We start from the raw sequence: 26,980 nt of genomic DNA on the forward strand, positions 1-26,980 counted from the left end.
CCTACTATACTATACTGTCCACTACACTGACCACTATACTATACTGTCCACTACACTGACCACTATACTATACTGTCCACTACACTGACCACTATACTATACTGTCCACTACACTGACCACTATACTATACTGTCCACTACACTGACCACTATACTATACTGTCCACTACACTGACCTACTATACTATACTGTCCACTACACTGACCTACTATACTATACTGTCCACTACACTGACCTACTATACTATACTGTCCACTACACTGACCACTATACTATACTGTCCACTACACTGACCTACTATACTATACTGTCCACTACACTGACCACTATACTATACTGTCCTCTACGTCTACGCTGACCACTATACTATACTGTCCACTACACTGAGAACTATACTATACTGTCCACTACAGTGAGAACTATACTATACTGCCTGCCTGCCTGTCTGTCTCCCCAGTCCGTGTTCATGTTCCTCCTCACCTGCTTGTCCTGCATCGTATGGGGGTCACGTGCAGAGGCGGAACTTCAGCCCCACGCCGCACATGACAACCATAGTGCACGACTCCCATAGCGCCGGGGACAAAGGCAATAAAATCTAGGAGGAGGCAGCCAGTAGTGACAAACACTGGCTTGAAATTTTGCCCCCCTAAATGTCGCACCCCCTGCACCCCCCACGCTATGCCACCAAGGCTGGACTGGGACAAAAATTTGGCCCTGGACTTCATCCAGACCAGCCCACTTTAATTTTGCAAACAAGCACAAAAACCGTATATAAAACTATACGTAATTGTGCAAAAAAATATAAGTAGCATAACATAAGGAGTCCTCACTAGCCTCTATTATTTCACTTATTCTCCTCTGTATTCTTCTCATCTTTCTCACATCACAGCATGAAGTTGAGGGCAAGCCACGCAGCCATTACTTTGTCACTGAAACTGGCCCACTAAGCCATCGGCCCACCGGGAAACTCCCTGTAGTCCCAATGGCCAGTACATGCCTGTATGCCACTGTCCTGACTGATGGCAGCCCATCCTTGCATAATCAATGCTTGGATTTTGTCTGAATTTGTGTTTTTTTTTTTCTTTATCCGCCTCTTGAAGATTGACCACAAGTTCTCAAAAATGTTGAGGTTTTGTTTCCCAAGCCACTTGATTATCAAGTTTGTCTTATGTTAAGGTGCTCCATCATGCTGGAAAAAAAATTGTTCGTCACCAAACTGTTCTTGGATGGTTGGGAGAAGTTGCTCTCGGAGGATGTTTTTTTCTACCATTTTTTTATTCATGGCTGTGTTCTTAGGCAAAAGGGGGAGTGAGCCCACTCCCTTGGCTAAGAAGCAACTCCATCCATGAATGGTCTCAAGATCAGGGGCAGACTGACCATCGGGCACTGCCCGAGGGCCCATGGCCAGTAGGGGGCCCCATGACAGCTTCCACTTTGATCGCAGCACATCACAAGAGGTCTGTTTACAGCCGCCTCCCGCGCTACTCTTGCAATGTAAGAGAGTGAGATCATTCAGAGGGGAATATTTTGTTCTAAATGTAGTGCCCACCACCTTTAGGTGGGGTGCTAGTAGGTAAAGACAGGATAAATTACCAGTGTCTTACTGTTCTTTCTGTAGAGGCCTGGAGGTTTGGTTTGGGTTAGGGTGGAGATGTAGGTTAGAGGGGGATGTGACCACCTGTTCATCACCCTGGAAAACCCTCCCTTGCTTCTCCAGAGGAATCTTCTGGAAAGGAGGCGGGTGCAGGAATTTAAGGACAGGCAGTGTGTGTATGGCCCTAGTCCAATCGTTAATTTGTTTGGGCATTGGCGGGTTCATACATATACACTGGGGTCACATGTTCCCTTGGGGAGATGGGACGAGATTCAATCCAGAAAGGCTGCAAGATGTGACCCACAGGAGCAGGGCCGGAAGGCCTGGGGGTGCATAGACCCCAGCGCCGGAAGGCCACAGAACTTTGCCGGAAAGCCTGGATGTTCAGAGACTCCAGAGCTGGAAGGTTTCACCATTTCAAGGAGCAGGAAGTAGCTGCAAACCAACCTGAGTAGATCAGGGTCGTCTGGTCTTTCCTGATCTGGCCTGGGAAGAAATGGCAGGAGGCGAGAGAGGCATTTGAGGCCTTGGGACTTCCAGCATTTCAGTAGTACCGCATGCTTTTCAGAGGGACATGTGCTAGTTCGTTAAAAGGAAAGTGTTCTATCTACTCATGCAGTACATTCAAGAGGAAACTTACTTCTCCTGCACTAGACACACAACATGGACTGCAGCATCAAGAATAAAAGTTACTGTTTTAACTGTTGAACGGAGTCTGTGATTAATACCACAGGGGTGGAAGAAGCAGGGGTTAAACCAGCCATACTGTAATGAACCGAACCAGCAGCTCCCAAGGGAGTAGTGTGCTACATAAACAAAACTGGAGTTATTCTTTAACCGGTTCCCGTTGGCAGAATGGCATGGCTGGGTAAATGGGCGCACCTGTACGTCCCTTTGAATTTGCCACCATGCCATAGCGTGCACGCTGGCCGGGAGCTATGCGAGTAGGATCGCGGGTCCCACAGACTTGATGTCCAATGGGATACCCACGATAATCTCACACGCATCTCCCCGTTCTGCCTAGTGACAGGGTCACTGATCATAGCTCCCTGTAATTGGGAGCAGAGATCAGTGATGTGTCACATCTAGTCCATCCTCCCTACAGTTAGAACACATCCCTAGGACACACTCCTACAGTGCCACCTAGTGTTAACCCCTTCACTACCAGTCACATTTACACAGTAAATGTTAATCGCACTGATCGCTGTATAAATGTGAATGGTCCCAAAATCGCGCCAAAATTGTCTGACGTGTCCGCCATAATGTCGCAGTCACGATAAAAACCGCTGATCGCCGCAATTACTAGTAAAAAAAAAAAATGTTTTATACAAATGCCATAAAACTATCCATCTTGTAGACATTATAACTTTTGCGCAAACCAATCAATAAATGCTTATTGCGATTTTTGTTACCAAAAATATGTAGAAGAATACGTATCGGCTTAAACTGAGGAAAAAAATGTTTTTTTTATATATTTTTGGGGGATATTTATTTTAGCAAAAAGAATGCGTTTTTTTCAAAATGGTCTCCATCTTTTTTATTTATAAACGCAAAAAATAAAAACCGCAGAGGTGATCAAATACCATCAAAAGAAAGCTCTATTTGTGGGGGGGGGGGAAAAAAGATGTAAATTTTGTGTGGGAGCCATGTCGCACGACCGCGCAATTGTCAGTTAAAGCGACGCAGTGCAGAATCGCAAAACGTGCTCTGGACTTTGGCCAGCAAAATGGTCCGGGGCTTAAGTGGTTAATGTCTCAACAATTTATAGTTTCAGGTCTCATCATGTAAACTAACTCGTATTTGGATGTATTAAGATTATATTATTCTAACTAAGCAGTTTTATCTTCTGCATTTAGTTGCAGTTCTGCAGATTACAGAGCATGTTTTGCATCATTTGTAATAAAAATTTCCAGTTTACAAACATGTATATTTTGGTTTCAAATCTCGTATCCATCATGCTCGAGGTGATTGTAGCCAATTGAGTGAACTTCCACCAAGAACAATGGAGTCATATCCATGATATTTTTGTTATTTGCACATCCAAAATTTCAGGACAAGCTTTTTGTGGTGTGTCCCCTTCTTCAAAGTCCAAGCTGTACGGATATAAAAGGTTTCATCAGAATGCTAACCACTTGCTGCCCACCCAGAGTAGTTTTACTATGAGCGGGTGCCAGCTAAGGCCCGGTACGAAGCAGACTTTCTTCTGGGTTTGGGGGGCACCTGTGCTGAGAGGGGACACAGCACAAGTTTGGCAGCGGTTTTCAGCCAATGATTTGGCTGAAGTCAGCTGATCGGCTGTGGCCAATCACAAACACACGCAGAACTCTGTACACTATGAAATTAGATCTGGCTGTTTCTTTCCCCTGCAAAGCAGGGAGAAAAAAAGCAGACAGATAGTTCAATAAAGGCAGCACACATACACATTGTTAGGTAAACAGGTAACTATTTGATTGACCCTAGATACTAACCCCTTCCCAGCCAGTGTCATTAGTACAGTGATATAGTATTAGCACTGCTCACTGCTTTAGGCTGCATTCACACCTGAGCCTAGCGTCTTTGAGCGCTTTCCCGGTGTTTTTTCCTGCAATTTCGGTGAGTTTTTGCGCAACTTTGCGTGTTTGTATGCAGCGTTTGTGGGCTTTTTTTTTTATTAGCCAATAAAGAAAACATATTTGTTACATCATTTGTTGCTAGGTGTTTCAGCTTTTTTAGCTTGTCCATTAGCTTTTATTTCTTCTTTTATTATTATTCATTTATTATAATGTTTATTTGTTAGGGTAAGTGGTTCGAGTTTAGGTTGGGGTTAGGGTCATTTATTATAAAAAAAATGTATTATTATTATTATTATACGAATAATAATAAGTGAATAAATAAATGTAAAATAAATGAAAATCAAATAAAAAAAGAAGAACAACTCACATGACAGCGATCACTGCACCCGATTACAGGGCGCAGTGATCTCTGTCATGTCTCAAGGCAGAACAAGGAAATGCATTGTTTACATAGGCACTTCCCCGTTCTGCGGCTCTGTGACACGATTGCCAAGAGCCCGGAGGAGCCACTCACAGCACCGGAGCAGCAATGACGTCACTCCCACGCATGCGCACGGGAGCCGCCACTAACGGCATATCGCCGTTAGCAGTGTCATGCTCAGTGCGCCTGACTGACACCGTCTACGGCACATGCACCGTAGACAACAGTGCCTGTCTTTTTTGGAAATATCTCCTAAACCGTGTAGGTTTAGGAGATATTTCTTGGACCTACAGGTAAGCCTTAATCTAGGCTTACCTGTAGGTCAAAGTGGTTTGTAAGCAGCGGCGGACTGACAACTCATGGGGCCCCCGGGCAATAGGAGATTATGGGGCCACACAGTAGACACAAACAAACACACACACACACACAAACACACACAGTATGCAATCACACAGTATACATAGACATGTTTCTATTGGCTGAGAAGGTACTGGAGAGGTGGGGCAGCTATAATCTCAGGATTTTTAGACCAAAAGGATGTCAGTAAGGGACATTTCAGAGTCAGATGTAAAAAAAAAAAAAAAAACACAAATGTTTACATACTGTCCCTGGTTTTACTGAGGCTGGCAACCCTGATGGGGCCCCCTAGTGGCATGGGGCCCTCGTGCAGTGCCCGAATGGCCCAATGGTCAGTCCGCCCCTGTTTGTAAGGGTTTACAATCACTTTAAGGGGACGTACAGGTACGCCCATTTGCCCACCACTGCCATTGTGCCGACGTATATTAGCGTGCGGCGGTCGGCAAGTGGTTAATTAACATTGCTGGGTACGTTTTTATGTTCTCTTTTTTTTTCCTTTTTGTTTGCACTTTTTTCTCAGAGCGTGTCCTACTTAAAGCGGACCTTCAGTCATTTTTTTCACCTTTCCAACTATTAAATCTTCTGCCCTTGTTGTTTTAACTTTGGATAAAACATTTATTTTCTGCCAGTAAATACCTTATACAGCCCACTTCCTGTTTCTTGTGTGGTCATTAGCCTAGGCTTATGACATCATGCATAGCTCTCCCTCTCATGAGAGTTTGCCAGGAAGGGAGGGTGGAGGAGTCATAAGAGGGCCAATGAGAGCTGCAGAGATGTGCCTCTGTGTGTCTGTGTAAATCCAGGAAGTGAACAGGCAGCGGCTTCAGCTGCCCAAAGTTAAAATGGCTGCAGCCAAACTCAGAGGGAGGGAGATTTCTGCAGCATTATTTGGAAAGTACAGAATCACAGTATATATAGAGCTGGGTGATTTTCACCCCAAAAAAAATCTGCGATTTAAAAAAAAAGAAAAACCTGATTTACGATTCTAATCAAGTTTTTTTTTTTTGATGGACACCACGCTGGTCCTGAGGTGCTGCAGGCAGGAGTTCTTAGGCGAGGCTGTGGCTTCGGCCTAGTCCACGGCGTCCGGCCCTTGTGGACTAGGCCAAAGCCGCGGCCTCACCTAAAAACTCCCACCGCAGCACCCCAGGACCGATGCGATGTCAGCGCCCGTTCTGGTGAAAAAAAAAAAAAGAATCTAAAAAAATCGATTTGATTAAATTTGTAATCAATTTGACCTCTCAACTCGATTCAAGATTTAAATCGATTTTTTCCCCAGCCCTAAGTATATATAAATTAATATGCAAAGTGGTTGGAGGGAAGCTTCAGAATGGCAAAGATGTTTTTATTACAAATTATGTGAGCAGACTGCAGTTCCTCTTTATTATAAGGAGCGTACTTCTTAGTAAACTTTGAATAAACTGGCCCAGAAAGGTCGGCTCCAGCAAGCTGAAGGCTGATGAGTGGTTCAGCCCAAAAATGGCTGCTTCTAAAAGAAAAACCTACTGAAATCTATAAGTAACCATGGCGGACTTCACTCTGAAAATGCAGGCTACCTGAATGTCATTCTAACCCACTTCAATCATTGATGAGTTACTGACCTAAAAGAAGCGTACAGCAAGGGATGTCAGAACTCCCAATCTGCAGAATTGTTCTGAATCAGTGACTCGAAACCAAAGGATCAGATGGACAGTCAGGCAACCAGCATTTTCAGAATAAGTCAACAAAAAAGTTGTTTCCATTTTTGTCTCAGCACAGGTTTCCTCTAAGCCGTTTATCCACAGTTTCATAAATTGGCCAGCAGAGGGAGCCCTTATTTTCAGAACATACAGTTTGTAGAAAGCACTAGACGTAAAGTTTGAAATGCAGTAAACCCCAAATCTCCGCATTATATAAAAAAAAAAAAAAAAAAAAAACAAACACCTTTGGGAAACCTTCCTTTAGCATTCCCTGGATCTTGCTGGCAGGAATGCGACGTCAACCTTTCCAATGCTGAAGGTTAGTTCAGTTTCCATTTTTTTTTTTTCAATGCGCGTTTTATTTTTATTTTTTACTCCCACAAAAGCTTATGGCTTAAAAAACGCTCCAATGCGAATAGCCACGTTTTTCAGTGTTTTTAAGCTTTTATCAGAGTTGCAGCGTTTTTACAGCTGAAAAACTCCTCTTAAAACCCACTAGTTCTGCAGGGTTTTCCAGCCAGAAAACGTATGGACATAGAGATAACATGCTGGGGAGTTTACTGGCTGTAGAAACGAACACTTGAAGCCAAAAACAGCAGCTGTGAAAATGTCCAGTGTGCATGACACCTAAATATCTTGCAATTAGCAGAACCTAAAATACGCAGCTATATGTCGGATTGTCTGTCTCTCTCTGTTTGTCTGGTCTTTGTACACAGACATCCCAAGTGTCCCACGAAGGTGCGGGAGTCTCCTGCATTTTGGTTGCAGCTCCCTGATATCCCGGCTGTGGGGCCGATTCTGGGAGCGGGGTGCGCATGATCAAAGTGGCACGCAGAAGCATCCCCGGAGTCTCAAAGCATGGACTCAGTCTCCTCCAACCTACTCTCTGCTCCAGGATCAGCGGGGAGGCCTGGAGGACAAGCTTCTGGAAGAAACAACAGAGCACCTCCCGAATCAATAAGGTGCTGGGTATCTTACACTGGCACTGACCTACCTTCAGATACAGACTGGGATAGGGGGGCAGAGAAAGGACTGTGGCTAGGGACAGGGATAGGGGTGCCTCATCTCCCCCCCTCTCTTGGTCAGCCCCCTCTCTCATCTCCCCCCTCTTTGTTAGCCCCCCTCTCTCTCAACCCCTCCTCTCTCTCAGCCACCCTCCCTGTCAGCCACCCCTCTCTCTCAGCCCCCCATCTCTCTTTGAGCCCCCCTCTCTTTAAACCTGCTCTCTTTCTCAGCCCCCCTCTCCGTCAGGCCCCCTCTGTGTGCCCCCATCTCTCGGTCAGTCCCCTCTCTCTGTCACCCGCCCTCTCTTTCTCAGCCAGACCCCTCCCTCAGCCCCCCATCTGTCAGTCGCCCCCCTCTCTCTCAGCCACCCCTACCCGTTTCAAGCAGAAACACTGCATATATTGGCTCCTACCACCTTGACCACTCCAAATCACTTTGAAGCAACACAACTAAATGAAAAGGGAATTGCAAACCCAAGAAAGAAAAAAAAGGTGGAAGAGAGGGGAGAAGAGGAATTAGAAGGAAGAAAAGACGAAGAAAGGAAAGGAACAAAAAGGAGAAAGAGGGGAAGAAAGGAAAAAGCAAAAACGAAAAAGAAGGACTGTCCGAACCCCCCTCATCCACTTCTCAGTCGGCTGGAAGTTGCAGATACTTAAGCCAAGGATCTCAAATGCAGTCAAACTTAGCAGTCTTATCCTGCAGGATACTGACCAGCTTTTTGTTGAGCATGATCCAGGTCAGTTTATTTTTCTTAATAGCTAGATCTACCACTGGTTTCCTCCAAGCGGTCGTTATAGCGATTTTTTCCACAAGAAGCATGAAGTGGATTAAAGTTTGAACATGCTTGGGAGCATCAAAGCCAGGTTCGTTGAGAAGAGCCATCTTAGGGTTTTTAACTATATTTACCATTGTCACAGAATTGATCAGGGAGTGTACACTAATCCAAAACCAGCAAACCTTGGCACAGATTCCCCATATGTGGAATATTGTACCAGGTTGACCACATCCCCAAAAATACACAGGAAACCCCCTGGTACATTTTCGAGAGGCCGTCTAGTACCAGGTACCATCTAGAAAGCCCCTTCTATCCTCCCTCTGCCAGGGCTGTGTTCATGGTAACCTTATATGTACGAGGAGACCACTTCCCCCAGTCACTCAAATTGAACTGCTCTCCCAAGTCTCGCTCCCAAGCCTGCATAAAAGGTAACTTTGCAGGCGGATAAACAATTTGTACAGCATTGAGATGCCTCACCTCTGGGCCTTCCCCTCAAAACATCTAGAAACAAAAGCAGTGCGCGTAGTAATATCAGCTGTAGATCTCAGCAAAAACGTGTTGGATCTGCTGCAAACGGAAATGCTCAGATGGAGGCACCTTCAACGGCTGCACAAAGTAGGAGACTGAGCAAATTATTTTATGGTCAAGAAAATCACCTATTCTATAAAGGCCCTCGTCAATCCACCACTAGAATTCCTGTTGAGGTGGGAAAGCCAGGTTGTTAAACAGAGGGGCCACCGGAGTGTGTGGACGTATCCCGGACCTGCATAGAGTGTGATAAAGAGGGGCAAAGGATTGATGGACGCTGCCGAAATGGGATCCACATCAAAAGATCAATGGGGAGAGGTTCGCAAGCCTGCTCCTCTAGGGCCACCAACTCCGGTCTGCATGGGGAGGAATATATCTGAGCCAACTGGGCCACCTGCACTGCTCTATAGTATTGTTTAAGGTCTGGGACCCCCAGGCCCCCCAAGCTCACGCAAAGTATACAGCATGCGCCAGGCCAATCTACGCCCCCCCCCCCCCCCCACTCAGGGCCCCAAATAGAACACGAAAATAGTAAAGGCTCCTGGTGAGCTCTACCATTTCGATCACAGATATTCTACCCATTCAGGAAAGACCACAAGGTGACCACTGTTCCAACTCCTGCAGCAACTGAGAAAAAAGTTGTGAATAGTTGGATCAATTAGTGTTGCCAAAGAAGGGGTCAATTTAATGCCAAGATAGGGGATGGCATTTGACTGCCATGCAAAACTAGAATGCCCCTGGAGACTCTGTAAGACATCCCTATCCAGGCTCACATTCAGGGCTTCTGACTTTTCCCAATTGACGACTAAGCTGGAAATGTTTCCGAAGTGCTGTAGTAGATCCAGAAGTGATGGCAGGGAAGTATGCAGGGAGGACAGAAAGAGGAGAAGATCATCTGCAAACAGTATAACATTTTTTTTGTCTACCCCCACTGTTAATACCCAATATATCTGGATTGGCTCGAATTGCCACAGCCAGTGTCTCAATGGCAATGACTAAAAGAATCGGGGAAAGAGGACAACCCTGCCTAGTGCCTGACCGGATAGAGATTGAATCAGAGAGGTACCCTTGTAGGCATTTCTGGGCCGAGGGGTTGCTATAAACTATGAAGTGCCCATAAAAATGGCAAGAATTGAGGGCCAAAATTTCACCTATGCAATATTCTAAAGAGATAGTCCCATTAGATACAAATGCTTTCCGTATATCAAGGGAAAGCGGCATACCCTTTCTCACGCCCCACTTATCCCAGGTTTGAAGTATCGAAATCAAGTCTATGGCTTGCCGTATTGGATCCGAAGCCCGATGGGCAGGTATGAAACCAGCCTGATCTACATGAATATAATTAGCAATAAACTGGTTCAATCGAGTGGCATACATTTTTGTCAATTTGAGGTCACAATTAAATAGCGAGATCGGCCTATAATTGCCCACCTCGCTTACAGATTCCATTTCATTTGATCATCCTCCCTGAAATTAGTTTTTGCAGGTTGGGGTGTCTGTGTACAGTGCCTTGAAAAAGTATTCATACCCCTTGAAATGTCATGTTACAACCAAAAATGTAAATGTATTTTATTGGGATTTTTTTTTTTTTACACAAACATATCTGAAAAGTGTGACGTGCATTTGTATTCAGCCCCCTTTTCTCTGATACTCCTAACTAAAATCTAGTGGAACCAACTGCCTTCAGAAGTCACCTAATTAGTAAATAGAGTCCACCTGTGTGTAATTTCATCTCAGTATAAATAAAACTGTTCTGTGAAGCCCCCAGGGGTTTGTAGAGAACTTTAGTGAACACGAAGGCCAAAGAACACACCAGACAGGTCAGGGATGAAATTGTGGAGAAGCAGGGTTAGATTATAAAAAAGTATCCCTAGTTTTGAACATCTCACAGAGCTCTGTTCAATCCATCATCCGAAAATGGAAAGAGTATGGCACAACTGCCAACCTACCAAGACATGGCCGTCCACCTAAACGGACAGGCCGGGCAAGGAGAACATTCATCAGAGAAGAGCCAAGAGGCCCATGGTAACTCTGGAGGAGCTGCAGAGATCCACAGCTCATGTGAGAGAATCTGTCCACAAGACAACTATTAGTTGTGCTCTCCGCAAATCTGGCCTTTTTGGAAGAGTGACAAGAAGAAAGACATTGTCGAATAAAGCCATAAGAAGTCCCGTTTGCAGTTTGCCAGAAGCCATGTGGGGGACACAGCAAATGTGTGGAAGAAGGTGCTCTGGTCAGATGAGGCCAAAATTTACCTTTATGCCCTAAAAGCAAAACACTGTGTGTGGCGGAAAACGAACACTGCACATCACCCAGAACGCATCATCCCCACCGTGAAACATGATGGTGGCAGCATCATGTTGTGGGGATGCTTTTCTTCAGCAGGGACAGGGAAGCTGGTCAGAATGGTGATGGTAAGATGGATGGAGCTAAATACAGGACAATCTTACAAGAAAACCTGTAAAGCTCCATACACACTATTTTTTTCTGCTGATTTTCTTCCTTCAGATTTACCAAAACACTATAATATGAGGTCAAACCTTAGGAGTGTCAATTTGTATGCAACCAGGCAGGTCCTTGCACTACATGGTTTTGGTAAACCTGAAGGAAAAACTCAGCAGAAAAACTGATAGTGTGTATGGGGCTTTAGAGTCTGAAAAAGACGAGACTGGGGCGGAGGTTCACCACCCAGCAGGACAGCAACCCTAAACATGCAGCCAGAGCTACAATGGAATGGTTGAGATCAAAGCATATTCATGTGTTAGAATGGCCCAGTCATAGTCCAGACCTAAATACAATTGTGGCAAGACTTGAAAATTTGCTCTTCACAGACGTTCTCCATCCAATCTGACAGAGCTTGAGATATTTTGCAGAAAAAGGATGGGCAAAAATGGCCCTCTCAAAGCTGGTAGAGACATCCCCAAAAAAGATTTGCAGCTGTAATTGCAGTGAAAGGCAGTTCTACAAAGTATTGACTCAGGGGGGGCGCTATACAAATGCATGCCACACTTTTAAGATATTTGTAAAAAATTTTGAAAATAATTTATCATTTTCCTTCCACTTCACAATTGTGTAACTTTGTGTTGGTCCATCACATAAAATCCCAATAAAATAAATTTCAAGGGGTATGAATACTTTTTCAAGGCGCTGTATGTGTGTGACATGGCTCTTCAAAAGGCATGGGTCATAGGGCTATTTAAATTCGTTAAGGGAAGTGCCAGATATAGCGAGTGAAAACAAAACATTTTGCATGTCCCTTTTCAGTGAGAAACAGATAACAGATCTATTTTAGGCCAGGTTCTCCGTTATAAAACACTGTATGTGAGAATGATAACCCTCCTGCTGTAGGAAGAATGTCTGCATACAATCAACACACCAATTTATGAGTTGCCTCAATTTTCTATTTTCTGCAATAATAATGTGCAGATTATTAGCGGGCTGACCTCTATAGAGATATGTAGAACATGTCCTTGTTCCAACTACTGCAGACTGATACATATTTTACACATCGGCTATAACTGGGAACAAGGACTCGGCTCACAGCTGGAAGTCTTAGGACTACCGCTTCCTGATAATATCTTGACTACCAGAAACTTTGTTACAAGTTCCAAGGAAACAACATGAGAACATTTCAAAATTTCCACTGAAACGCACACAAAAAAAAAAAAAAAAAAAAAAAAAAAAGGAAGAAGAATCTGATAAGATCCCTTTAACCACTTGCTGACCATCCGCCGCAGTTTTACTGCAGCAGAATGGCACGCCTGGGCGAAACGACGTTATGTTACGTCGCTTCGCTCTGTACGCCCCCGGACCTGATGCGAGTGCTCAGCGGTCACGATCACCGTCAGGCTCCAGCGATTGCAGCCGAGACGTGGAGAACTGGGATCTTTGTGTGTAAACACACAGTTTACGGTTCTCTGAGGGGAGAAGTGACAGATCATCTGTTCATACAAAGTATGAACAGCAATCTCTCTCTTCCCCTACACAGTCCCCTCCCCCCTTCAGTTAGAAACACAATTAACCCCTTGATCGCCCCCCTAGTGTTAACTCCTTCACTGCCAGTGACATTTTTACAGTAACCAATGCATTTCCGTAGCACCGATCGCTGTATTAATGCCAGTGGTCCCAAAAATGTGTCAAAATCGTCCTACGCGTCCGCCATAATGTCGCAGTCTCGATAAATTTGCACATTACTAGTAGAAAAAAAAAAATGAAAAAAATGGCAGCCCCCATTTTGTAGACGCTATAAAACTTTTGTGCAAACCAATCAATATACGCTTGTTGTGATTTTTTTTTACCAAAAATATGTAGAAGAATACGTATCGGCCTAAACTGAGGAAAAAAATAACATTTATACATATATTTGGGGGATATTTATTATAGCAAAAAGTAAAACAAATGTGTGATTTTAAAAATTGTTGCTCTTTGTTTATAGCGAAAAAATGAAAAAAGTGCACACAACCGTGCAATTATCAGTTAAATAGACGCAGTGCCAAATCGCAAAAAGTGCTCTGGTCAGGAAGGGGGTAGAATCTTCCAGGGCTGAAGCAGTTAACGATGTGAAACCTGTTTATATGTATGCTATACTTAAAAAAGTAATATGTTTTGTTCCCCCCCCCCCCCCCCAAGGTAGGTAGATGCAACATTGGTCCCCGCCGCCTCTGCACAGACAGACATCGGCGGTGTTAGATTGCTTGGTTCTCTCACCTCCCCGAGCAGAGAGCTGTAGACTGTCAATCAGCAGCTCTCCTCTCTGCTTCTCCTCACTCACTGGAGCGCTGGGCTTTGGAGGGGCGGGGAGCGGTTGTCTCAGGCTCTCAGCGGCTCGCTGGAAGGCTGAGCCGGACGTCAGTTCAGGCACCTGGTGGACCCCAACTTCCTTTGTCGTGGTGCCTGGACTGAAATCCGTGACATCAGAGAGTGGACTTCAGCCTGCTCTCTGCTGAAAATGGGTCACAGGAGTGCAAAATGAACTGCACTCCTATGACCCATAGGAGAAGCCCAGCCTAACGAGCCCAGGCTGGACTTCTTCTTTAAAGCCCCGATTTTGAGGGTGTGCATAGCATTGGGACTTTATAGCAGTACTATAAACACTGGAGGTGCTTTATGCGTTATTGTGCTAAATCTGATAATGTTGGTGAGCCCAACAAGACACAGTATAAAACCATGAAAGGGGAAAGGAGAGACAACTAAAACCGAAAATAAAAAGGTCCATAAATGTGCTGCAGGCACAGAATATGATAAATGGAAGTATTGTCTGTACTATACAGTTCCACCACAGGCCATATCTGCAGTGCTGGATGGATTGTCTGAAAATAAGATGGAGTTGATTTATTAAAGGGATATAATATAAGTGGTTTAATTACCGAAGTGAATGAGAAGCTATATCCACTTAAATCAAACGCTGGCAAAGATTTTGTTTCTTTATAATCTCACTGGGTATTGAACAAAGTTTCACCTTATTTACTATGTTAAAGTCGAGTTCCACCCATTCAAAAGTCAGCAGCTACAAAAAGTGACTTAATGAAATCGAACACTCACCTGTCCCACGGTCCAGCGATGCGGGCGTATGAAGCCTCGCTCTTCTTACCCTTCTCTCTGCGGCACCAGCATTCTAACTGTGGGCACCCAACTGTGGCGTCACAGCCGGACGCGCTGTGAATGGCTGGGCAATCTTCTGGGACCTGTGACATGTCACAGAAGATTGCAGGGGGGGGGGGAGGGAAATAGGTGATCTTCTTTCTGGTGCCGCAGTGCCAGGGGGGGATTTGGGAGCTGGGTGCCTCCAAAAACATGGTACCCGCCCCCCCCCAAAAAAAATGACATGCCAAATGTGGCATGTCTGGGGGTCACCAGCACTTAAAGAGGAAGTTCCATTTTTGCGTGAAACTCTGCTTTAAGCGAACATTCTCTTTGCAAAGTGAACAGTCTGTACTCATTTAGTAAATAGGTATCAACTTGAATTATTGCCCAGCCTGACCTTTATATATCACTGGGCCTGAAGACAAAAGTTTGGGTCATAATTTCTTAATGATTTCCAGTAGGAAGCAAGAATTTCATTTTAGGTTAACAAGGTGCCTGCACATTAAAAAACTTACATTTTAGAGAAGGACTAGTTTGAAGTATGCGGTTAACCAACTTTTTATTTTAATTTTGGGAAGAGTGGGGAAAATCTCAAAGATAGGAACACCCTTTTAGACAGTTATCAGAACAGGGGCTTTTCCTCCCATCATAATGTGATGGCAACTGTAAAATGTTGGAATTCCCCAAAACTTTTGGATCTCCAAGACAAATAAAGGGTAAATCTACCTTGCAGGTATACAATGAAAACCCAACAGGAGGTTCCAATTCCTCGCACCTCTATTCAAAACTAGAAAACTGTAATTGATATGCATGCACCTAAAGTCTGTTTTGCAAAGTAGTTTCATATACAATGTCCTTGCAAAGGCTTGTTCACAGTATCAGGCCTGCACCTACCAGTACAGTGTTTATATAAGCAGAGGCCCCCCATCTTCATATTCAAAACCTACCGAGAACTGCTTTAGATTAGAAGGCGTCGGTCTAGCTGCTTCTCCTTTACATGCTGGGTTTACTAGGTTTGCTAGGTTTACTACTACATATTTAGATTGTGGCTTGACTGTCTGCCAAAATTAGACCACGGCTAGGTTTACTTCTGTATATATAGACTGTACTTTGGCATTCTGTCCCAATAGCCCACAGCAAGGTTTACTGCTGTGGGCTATTGTACCTTGGCATTCTATCCCAGTAGCCAATGGCTAGGTTTACTTCTGGATATATAGGCTGTACCTTGGCTTTCTGCCCCAGTAGCCCATGGCTGTGTTTACTTCTGGATATATAGACCAGTGGTGATCAACCCTGTCCTCGGGGCCCACTAACAGGCCAGGTTTTATGTAATACCTTGGGGGAGATGCAGACTAGAGTACTGTAATCACTGCGAAGTAAGTGATAACACCTGTGATGCATTTCTGTTTTCTTGCAAACCTGGTCCATTAGTGGGCCCCGAGGACAGGGTCCACTGATATATACAAACCACTGATATAGACTGCACCTTGGCTTTCTGCCACTGTAGCCCATGGATAGGTTTACTTCTGGATCTATAGATTGTACCTTGGCATTCTGCCCCAGTAGCCCATGGCTAGGCTTACTTCTGGATATATAGGCTGTACCTTGGCATTCTGCCCCAGTAACCCATGGTTAGGTTTACTTCTGGATATATAGACTGTACCTTGGCATTCTGCCTCAGTAGCCCATGGTTAGGTTTACTTCTGGATATATAGGCTGTACCTTGGCATTATGTCCCAGTAACCCACGGCTAGGTTTACTGTTAGATATATAGATTGTACCTTGGCATTCTGCCCCAGTAGCCCATGGCTAGGTTCACTGCTAAATATATAGAGTCCGCCTCAGGCTCAACCTTCTACTCCAGCAGACCATTTCTTCTTTTCCCTCCAACAATGTCTTCATCTGCTTCCTCTAGCTCTGCTCACGGTTCGCCTTTTCTTGCATTCTGATCCCCATAGTCCTTCTCCTGTAGGGACCAGCAGCATCAACCAGTAACTGAAACCCAGGCAAATGCTGCACCAGTCCTGTGCAGGACAGGAAGCGAGGAGGACCATTTCAGGACAAACATACAGAGACATCATTTGTTATATTAATAATTTGCCTGCAATGTACATTAAGTGTGTTCACCCCTTAACACACACAGTATGCATGACAAACAGATGTTACAAACATAGAGGAACTACACTCATTCACCAGGATCGGGGACAATAAGGAGGATGTCCAAACATATCTACAGAGAACTCAAAGAAATCCCTGAGCATACATAGACAAAGATCTCTGTGTTTATGGGCAGAGATGAGTTCTTCACTCATTTCCTCAGCATACCGGTGGCTCAATACGTGTCAGGTCACTAAAGTCACATTCAGCCAGACATTCTACAGGCAGCGATACAAAGCCACCCAAATAGAAGGGAGAGAACACTGCAGCCTGTGAACAGAAATGACTGATACATACAGAGTAGTAGTGAGCTGCTCTAGGAGAAGGTTACATGCAACATGTTCACTCTGAGCTCATCTCCTATTCTCTGTTGTTCAGTATAGCAAAATGCATTATAATATATAATTTAAAAAAAATTGAATAAAAATGTATGTTACAGCAAAGGTTCCCATGTACTGCCATTTTGCTCCTAGCATTACATCACACATATTAGACAAGTAAAGGCGCAACTCACTGGTGATAAGGATCGTCAAAAAAACCTCTTATTTTTAGGGGCACCTAGAGAAAATATTTCTATTGAAATAGAAAATGTATACAAAAATAATTAATAAATAAAAATAGAAGGGAAAGGAAAAAAGAAAAATGGGGGGGGGGGAGGGATTATATAACTAAAAGTCGGCTCTGTACACCGTTACCGATACATGCCGGGTCCGAGGTTCCTCCCCCCTCCACTGTAAACACTGGGGAAGAGAACTACAAGCCTCAGGGAGATCCCACCACCCGCGGACACCATAAAGCTGCCGATGGTTGCCTTCCACCTCCCCAGCCCAGGTCCAAGTTGTCTGTGTCAACATCCGAATGTTCCAATTCAGAATTCGATGATGTGGTGATTGAGTCCGTGGGAGATTGCGCATCTGCTGCTTACCACACTTTCCTATGCTCCAAGCCTCGTTTTGAGTCCTAACTCCACCGCGGCCGGCATTTCCATTGTGCGGTGTAAACAACGAACGGTCTCCAGAGCGCAGCAGAGAGGACGAAATTATGACGACAACTGACAATCTACCCACGATGGACGATTCTTATATTTACATGCTCATGATGATCACATAAAATGTGAGTTGCCTGTGCATTTTTTTACTAAATAAATTGTGTGTTAAAATCTACACCCAGAGGCGCCCCTCCGCCTTGCTTTCTTACATTACACATATAGCCAAAATCATATGTTAAAGCAAACAAGTCAGAAATCTGTAAACTGCCAGCGCTGCTTGTTTTGAAGCAGCAGGCTCTCACACATTGGGATAATTTACTAAAGCAGGGGTCTCCAAACTTTCTAAATAAAGGGCCAGTTTATTATCTGTCAGATTTTAGAGGGGCCAGACTGTGGTCAATAGGAGCAAAAAGTCCTGACATTCCCAACAGTGCGAGAGTAAGAGGAATAGTGCCCCATCATTGGTGTCAGTGGGAGGAATAGTGCCCCATCATTGGTGTCAGTGGGAGGAATAGTGCTCCATCATTGGTGTCAGTGGGAGGAATAGTGCTCCATCATTGGTGTCAGTGGGAGGAATAGTGCTCCATCATTGGTGTCAGTGGGAGGAATAGTGCTCCATCATTGGTGTCGGTGGGAGGAATAGTGCTCCATCATTGGTGTCGGTGGGAGGAATAGTGCTCCATCATTGGTGTCGGTGGGAGGAATAGTGCTCCATCATTGGTGTCGGTGGGAGGAATAGTGCTCCATCATTGGTGTCGGTGGGAGGAATAGTGCTCCATCATTGGTGTCAGTGGGAGGAATAGTGCTCCATCATTGGTGTCAGTGGGAGGAATAGTGCTCCATCATTGGTGTCAGTGGGAGGAATAGTGCTCCATCATTGGTGTCAGTGGGAGGAATAGTGCTCCATCATTGGTGTCAGTGGGAGGAATAGTGCTCCATCATTGGTGTCAGTGGGAGGAATAGTGCTCCATCATTGGTGTCAGTGGGAGGAATAGTGCTCCATCATTGGTGTCAGTGGGAGGAATAGTGCTCCATCATTGGTGTCAGTGGGAGGAATAGTGCTCCATCATTGGTGTCAGTGGGAGGAATAGTGCTCCATCATTGGTGTCAGTGGGAGGAATAGTGCTCCATCATTGGTGTCAGTGGGAGGAATAGTGCTCCATCATTGGTGTCGGTGGGAGGAATAGTGCTCCATCATTGGTGTCGGTGGGAGGAATAGTGCTCCATCATTGGTGTCGGTGGGAGGAATAGTGCTCCATCATTGGTGTCAGTGGGAGGAATAGTGCCTCATCATTACTTTTTGCTATAATATATATCCCCAAATATATAAACAAAAATCATCAGTTTAGGCTGATATGTATTCTATATATTTTTGGTAAGAAAAAAAAAAATAGCAATATAGGTATTCAAAATTTTTTTATTTTATTTTTTTAACCAAAAATATCGCAATACACTTATATCGATTGGTTTGCACAAAATCTATAGCGTCTACAAAATAGGGGATAGATTTATGGCATTTTTATTATTATTTTTTATTATTATTAGTAATGGCGCCGATCTGCAATTTTTATCAGGACTGCAACATTATGGCGGACACATCGGACACTTTGACACTATTTTGGGACCATTGTCATTTATACAGCGATCAGTGCTATAAAAATGCACTGATTACTGTGTAAATGACACTGGCAGTGAAGGGGTTAACCACTAGGGGGCGATAAAGGGGTTACATGTGTCCTAGGGAGTGATTCTAATTGTGGTGGGGGGTGGGCTTCCACTCACATGACAGCGATCACTGATCCCGATGACAGGGAGCAGTAATCTGTCATGTCTCAATGCAGAACAGAGAAATGCCTTGTTTACATAGGCACTTCCCCATTCTGCAGCTCCGTGACGCGATCGCTGGGGGACCGGCAGACAGAGTCCGCGGGTCCCACGGTCACGATGTATGTGGCACGCACGAGCCCCTCCATTTAAAGGGGACGTACAGGTACGGCCATTTGCCCACCACTGCCATTGTGGCGACGTATATCGGCGGTCGGCAAGTGGTTAAGGCTCCTTTCACACTAGTCGACTCCAAAGTTGCGTGATTTTCAGTGACTTTGAAGAAGACTTTTACACTCTCTGGCATTGAAGTCAGATCAAAGTAGTGCATGAACCTTTTCTGAAGTCGCAGTGACTTCAATAGGGTCAACAGCAACGGCTCTCATAGAGATACATGGCATTTCACATGTCCTGCGATTCTGGGCCTCACAAGTTGGCTCAGGCAGAATTTGCAAAAGTGTCTCGCATGCATTCTAAAAGTGGTGCAGCGTGTGCCGAATTTAAGTACAAGTGCATGAATTTGGCGTATTCTGTGCCACTTTTATAACACCTAGGGTTTGGTTTTTGAAAAGCAAATAGACTGCATTTTGCAAGTGCAGTTGCTCCAAAGCTTAACAAATTAGGTAAAACCTTTACTTTGCAAAGAATACCCAATCATGAGCAAGGAAAAAAAAAAAAAAAAAAAAAAAACAGCATTTTGGTTTGCACATGATTGGACGATGGAAGTCAGCAGAGCTTCACCTTATTTATTAAGCTCTGGGACAATTGTGCTTGCAACGTGCACAGTCTATTTGCCTTTAGTAAATTAACCCCATAAGTCACTGTTGCAAAATCTGTCTGTGCCAGTCTTTACCAGTTGTAGGGTCTGCCCCTTTGCAGACATGCCACAGTACCTATAATTCTTGATGGCATCGCCATCCAACTTGAAAACGTGCATGCCAGAATGCAAGATACCGCAGTACCATGCTTTATGGTGCAGTATTATTTCCAAAATGGCGCGGTCACTGTTTTACATGTTTTTAGGGCAGCCCATTGGTAAAAAGCGTAGACAGTCGCATCTCTGTGCTGTAAATGGGGCCTTAAAGTGATAGTAAACCCCTCTCATATACCCAGTGAAGTGACTGGGCTCAGGTGATACACAGAGATGAAACAAATCCTCCTACATCAGTTGCATCCGTTTATCTGCAGTCTTTTCTTGTGTACAGCTGATCAAAAGAGCACAATTGTGACAAAATCCTTCTGAATCTGTGAGGATTACAGGAGGAGGGGGTGGAGAGCTGCAGTTACAGCTCTTATACAGTGTGTGAGATATGATTGGAGGAAAGGTACACACACCCCCTCCACATAGGGAGAGGAACGAAGGAACATGTAGAGCTGTGTTGTGAATAGACAATCTGTGAGGTTATCTCCCTCCCCAACACAAATTTTATCGCATGTGTCAGGAAAACTTCTCAGAAGTAACACATGCTGATAACAGAGGAACAAAGCACCAGAGACAAACCACACTTAGAGCTTTGGAGAGAGATATAAGTAAACACTACAGATACTGTATATGTGCTTCACTCAGATTTCATGACCGAGGTTTACAACCACTTCAATATTCAGTGGTTTAGTGAAGGAGAAGAAGCCGTGATTACTACAAGAATTTTCCTCCCACACAACTGGTTATTTAAAGTGAACGTACTGTAGGTTCACCTTATTTACCAACAATGACTTTTGAAAACTGAAAATTCAGTTCAAGTGAATAGCCTGTAAATCAGCCCCAGTAGGTCAGTACAAATGTCACCAACACAGATCTATGAACAAAAGGTCAAGGCTGATGCACATCAAAGCAAATACAAAACTGTGAACAGATAATGTTTGCATCTGGTTTCATTTTTCTATTCCTCTGATACTCACATAAAGCAATAAGTTACAGTACCTAAAAAAGTATTCATACCCTTTGAAATATCCCACATTTTGTCACGTTACAACCAAAAACAAATGTATTTTATTGGCATTTTATGTGATAGACACACAAAGTGGCACATAATTGTGAAGTGGAAGGAAAGTGATAAATGGTTTTCAATTTTTTTACAAATAAATATCTAAAAAGTGTGGGGTACATTTGTATTCAGCCCCTTTTACACTGAACTAAAATCCAGTAGAACCAATTGCCTTCAGAAGTCACCTACTTACTAAATAGAGTCCCCCTGTGTGTAATTTAATCTCGGTATAAATATGGCTGGTCTGTGAAGCCCTCAGGTTTGTTAGAGAACCTTAGTGAACAAACAGCCTCATGAAGGCCAAGGAACAAACCAGACAGGTCCGGAATAAAGTTGCGGAGAAGTTTAAAGCGGGGTTAGGTTATAAAAAAAAATAACCCAAGCTTTGAACATCTCACGGAGCTCTGCTCAATCCAAAAATGGAAAGAGTATGGCATAACTGCAAACCTACCAAGACATGGCCGTCCACCTAAACTGACAGGCCGGGCAAGGAGAGCATTCATCAGAGAAGCATGGTAACTCTGGAGGAGCTGCAGAGATCCACAGCTCAGGTGGGAGAATCTGTCCACAGGACAACTATTAGTCGTGCTCTCCACAAATCTGGCCTTTATGGAAGAGTGACAAGAAGAAAGACATTGGTGAAAGAAAGCCATAAGAAATCCCGTTTACGTTTTTTCGAGAAGCCATGTGGTGGACACAGCAAACATGTGGAAGAAGGCGCTCTGGTCAGATGAGACCAAAACTGAACTTTTTGGCCTAAAAGCAAAGCGCTGTGTGTGGTGGAAAATTAACGCTGCACATCACCCTGAACACACCATCCTCACCGTAAAAAAAACATGGTGGTGGCAGCATCATGTGGGGATGCTTTTCTTCAGCAGGGACAGGGAAGCTGGTCAGAGTTGATGGGAAGATGGATGGAGCCAAATACAGGAAAACCTGTTGGAGTCTGCAGAAGACTTGAGACTGGGGTGGAGGGTCACCTTCCAGCAGGACAACGACACTAAACATACAGCCAGAGCTACAATGGAATGGATTAGATCAAAGCATATTCATGTGATAGAATGGCCCAGTCACAGTCCAGACCTAAATCTAATTGAGAATCTGTGGCAAGACTTGAAAATTGCTATTCACAGACGCTCTCCATCCAATCTGACAGAGTTTGAGCATTTTTGCAAAGAAGAATGGGCAAAAATGTCCCTCTTTAGATGTGCAGATCTGGTAGAGACATCCCAAAAAGACTTGCAGCTGTAATTGCAGTGAAAGGAGGTTTTACAAAGTATTGACTCCGGGGATTCCGTACAAATGTACCCCCCACTTTTCACATTTATTTGTATAAAAGTATTGAAAACCATTTGTCATTTTTCTTCATAACTTACTTACTTAACTTCGCAATGATGTGTCACTTTGTGTTAGTCTATCACATAAAATCCCAATAAAATACATTTATGTTTTTGATTGCAACATGACAAAAATGTGGACAATTTCAAGGGGTATGAATACTTTTTCAAGGCACTGTATTATACACATAAAATATTCTGTCCGGCAGAAGATTAGCAGGACAGACTTACCTGTACTTATTCATATTGTATTACCACATATGTTATTAATGTACGGATTTTATTATACCTTGTAAGACTTAATAAAAAATATTTGAAAGAGAAGATTAGCAGGACAGAATATCTTCAACGTGGAAACGTGGACAGGCCATTTGTTTTAGCAAAAGCAAGCCCGTACCTTGGAATTTTTGCCCCCACTTCGTCCCGACTGTGATGACCCGCTCCGCTGGACCCCCGGCTCTGGGGTGGGAGGAGATTTGTCTGAAGAATGGTCCGAACTTTTTTCCACCATGGCCTCTCCTTCACTCTGCTGCGGCGTTGGAGAGCGGGAGCGTTTGCGCAGGACGGGAGAGCAGGCGGGCGAGCTTCGGTTCGAGTTACTTGCCGTGCTGGAAAGGCGAAAGAGAATGATTGGAAACGCAAAATCGACAACGACAGAAGCTATTCTGCTTTTCTAATGCTAGAGACCTAAAACAGAGAAAGCGTAAAAAATAAAACAAAGGATAGAAAAAGCGCAAAACACTCTTTAATTGGTACTAAATCACCAAATGGGACCCAACTATAAAAAATAAAATAAAAACTAAACAAGATTAAAAATTACAGGGGTGAATGTGACAGCCAAGGTTGGCCATGGAGCCCAAGGCAAGTCACCGGGTCAGACAAACGCATTCATCTCAGGTGCACATACAAGAGGCCGGGATCTAACGGCAAGCTAGCGGCAGGGGAATTGTACAGACAAGCAAACATGAGCTCAGTCAAAGTCGCATTACAGCCAGCGGTAAGCGAGGGAGAGACTGCAAAGCTCTGTAAAGCACAGTTCAAAAAGGAAAGAGGGACATGCAGCAGGGGATGGTCATGATGGAGGGAAGTCTAAACCAGAAAGACATACATCCTTGATTGTGGGCTGAAGAGGAGAGAAAATGAGACAGGTCAAGGAACACAAGATGAACACATAGAATTGTATAGGGTCACCAATACTGAGAATTCTCCTAAGTCTATATAGAAGAGACTTGCAGGGTATCTTCGTACCACATCCCGTCTCTAAAGAACAAAAACGTGAAACTCATTTTTTTTTCCAACCACCATGTATGGTCTCCACAACCCTCTGCCCACACTGGGTCTGCACATGATCTTATCACTCCTGTGAACTATCTATATTGCACAGCCATATCCTGACCCGTCACGGGGGCTCCTATGACCTTTGATTCAGCCCATTCCTATCTAATCCGGTCAGTGCTATCCGCTCCATTCTAACATCTGTAGAATGATCAGAGGCAGCGGACTCTCAGGAGGTGGAAACCACAAACACTGGGAAATTTCTGCTGCTCTTATCTGGTCTAGTCCAACCTGCATTATGTGTGATAATACAGGGGGGAGATCGGTTTTTGTTGGCTTTTACCACCCAATGGTCGTCCCATAGCAAATTTACTGCTACGGGACGCCCGCTCTGTGTAGAATCGTATACAGTGGAACCTTGGTTTACGAGTAATACAGGCAACAAGCGCCCGTTCTGTGCAGAATCGTATACAGTGGAACTTTGCTTTATGAGTAACGTGGTTAACGAGCTGTTTGAACGACAAGCAACTTTTTTTTTCTTTTTTTTTTTAATTCTGACATGGTTTGCAATTGTTGTCTCGCAAAATGAGCAGAATTCAAGCTAATGAGGTGTGCAGTACCGCATTTGGCCAGAGGTGCGGGGGCGCTGGGGACACCCGGGAAACTGTAGTAGCCGAGCTGTTCCCGAGTATTCCCGAGGCTCTCCAGCGCCCCACCTCTGGCCACATGGGGAATTGCATGTAACTGAAGTCAAGGTGGTACTAATGATCTTCATTTCCATTGACTTCTGTGGGGGAACTGACTTTGATATGCGAGTCTTTGGATTACAAAGATTCTCCTGGAACGGATTATGCTCGAAATCCAAGGTTCCTGTGTGTGTGTGTGTGTGTGTGTGTGTGTGTGTGTGTGTGTGTGTGTGTGTGTGTGTGTGTGTGTGTGTATATATACATATACATACACACACACACACATATACATACATTATATATATATATATATATATATATATATATATATATATATATACACACACACACACACACATACATACATACACACACATATATATACATATATACACACACACACACACACACACACACACACACACACACGTATGTGTTATTCTGCACTTTTTAAAATGAGGTATGAGCACCGTTTCTGCTCTGATAAGCCACAACAGTAGCCAATCAGTGGTTGCTGCGCCAATGGATGTCCGCCGGCACCCGCTGGAAGGAGTTCTGCCTAGGTCAGCCTTTTTTCAACCACATAAACTAGAGGGGACAACACTCAGCAGAGTGCCACCTCCCTAGAATTCAATACATAAATTACATACAAATTCCCCCAATATTTTGGGACTTTTGTGGCAGTTAAATCACAAAAAATATGTACGAGAAGTGAAATTGCATAAAAAAACCAAAATGTATGAATACAGTAAAACCTTGGATTACGAGCATAATTAGTTCCAGAAGAATGCTTGTAATCCAAAGCATTTGTATATCAAAATGAGTTTCCCCATACGGGATAACGGAAACGCAGATAATCTGTCCCACAGTCATTGCTTGTCTATGCTGTACCGCATGTGGCCAGAGGTGCGAGGGTGCCGGAGACACTTGGAAACACTTAGGGACACTCCCGAGTGTCTCCGAACGTTTCTGAGTGTCCCTGAGCATCACCGGTGCCCCGGCACCTCTGGTCAAATGCAGCACTGCACACCTCAGAGGTTTGAATCCTACTCGTCTTGAGAGACAATGCGTGCTAAGCTAAGAGCTGGAATTTTTTGAAAAAAATAAAATAGCTTGTATCATGAAACGCACATAAACCACGTTACTTGGCCTGTACATCAAAGCATAAAAAAATATTAGAGACATGGCCAACTAGGATACTTTTACACCAACTATAAAGGATGTGAATCTTCCTCTACCAAACGCGTTTCGGAAAGTTCATATCTCCTTCCTCAGGGGTATGAGGAGTATAATATCCAGACCTTAATGATGGTCTAGAACAGTAGTTCTCAACTCCTGTCCTCAGGGCCCACTAACAGGCCAGATTTGACGTATTACTTTGGGCACATGCAGACTAGAATACTGCAATCACTGAGCAGCAAATTATATCACCTGTGATGTATTTCAGTTATCTTGCAGACCTGGCCATTTAGTGGGTCCTGAGGACTGGCGTTGAGAACCACTGGTCTAGAACATGTGATTCCCAGTATAGATGGTACAGCAGGGCTTCTACCTAAAAGTCTAGTGCGTGATGGTTTGCTGGTAAATCACAGACTTTCAAACATGGGAAATGAATGTCAGGTCCTCGAGCTTAGATTCCAAGCTGGGTGTGTGCTCACTAAGACTGGGTTCACACTATTGCCAATTTTCCCCGCATCCAATTCGCATGTCAGGAGACTGTAACTGGCTCTCTATGGAGCCAGTTCACACATCTCCGGAGCGGCTCCGGTGCGAAATGCACAGGAGTCCTGCGAGTCTTCTGGTCCATTTCAGGTCCAAATTCAGCCACAAATTCGGACTGAAATCAGACCCGAAATGGTGAATAGGGACGCACCGGACACCTGCTATGAGCTGCACCATGCGGTAGTGTGAATCCAGCCTCAAACAGGAAAATTTCTGCTGTTCTTTATCTGGTCTAGTCCAATCTGTATTATGTGGGATAACATAAGGGGATAAGGGGGGATCACTTTTTCTTGGTTTTTACCTTTTAACAACTGCCCCATAGCAAATGTGCTGCTACAGGGCGGCTGTTCCATGCAGAATAGCATATATATATATATATAGATATATATATATATTCTGCACTTTCCGAAATGGGGCGAGGGTGCGTCGCTTCTGTTGTGATTAGTCACAGCAGACGTTGAACAGTGGGTGGCGGGGCCAATGGATGCCTGCCGGCACCTGGCGATCATTG

General features: G+C 44.2%; 1 protein-coding gene across 3 annotated transcripts in view; it reads right to left on the bottom strand.

Moving 5' to 3' along the window:
* GRAMD1B (GRAM domain containing 1B) overlaps positions 1 to 26,980 on the bottom strand; it is a 425,888-nt gene that overhangs the window by 170,443 nt on the left and 228,465 nt on the right. For all 3 annotated transcript variants that reach the window (XM_077458022.1, XM_077458023.1, XM_077458024.1), the window contains one exon: positions 23,184 to 23,394. In XM_077458022.1, the coding sequence (XP_077314148.1) occupies positions 23,184 to 23,394 (211 nt within the window). The remainder of the gene's footprint in view (positions 1 to 23,183; positions 23,395 to 26,980) is intronic.

Source organism: Lithobates pipiens, unplaced genomic scaffold, assembly GCF_037356315.1.
Source record: "Lithobates pipiens isolate NorthernLeopardFrog02 unplaced genomic scaffold, aLitPip1_a1.2 Scaffold_27, whole genome shotgun sequence".
In the NCBI taxonomy this organism is placed as follows: Eukaryota; Metazoa; Chordata; class Amphibia; order Anura; family Ranidae; genus Lithobates; species Lithobates pipiens.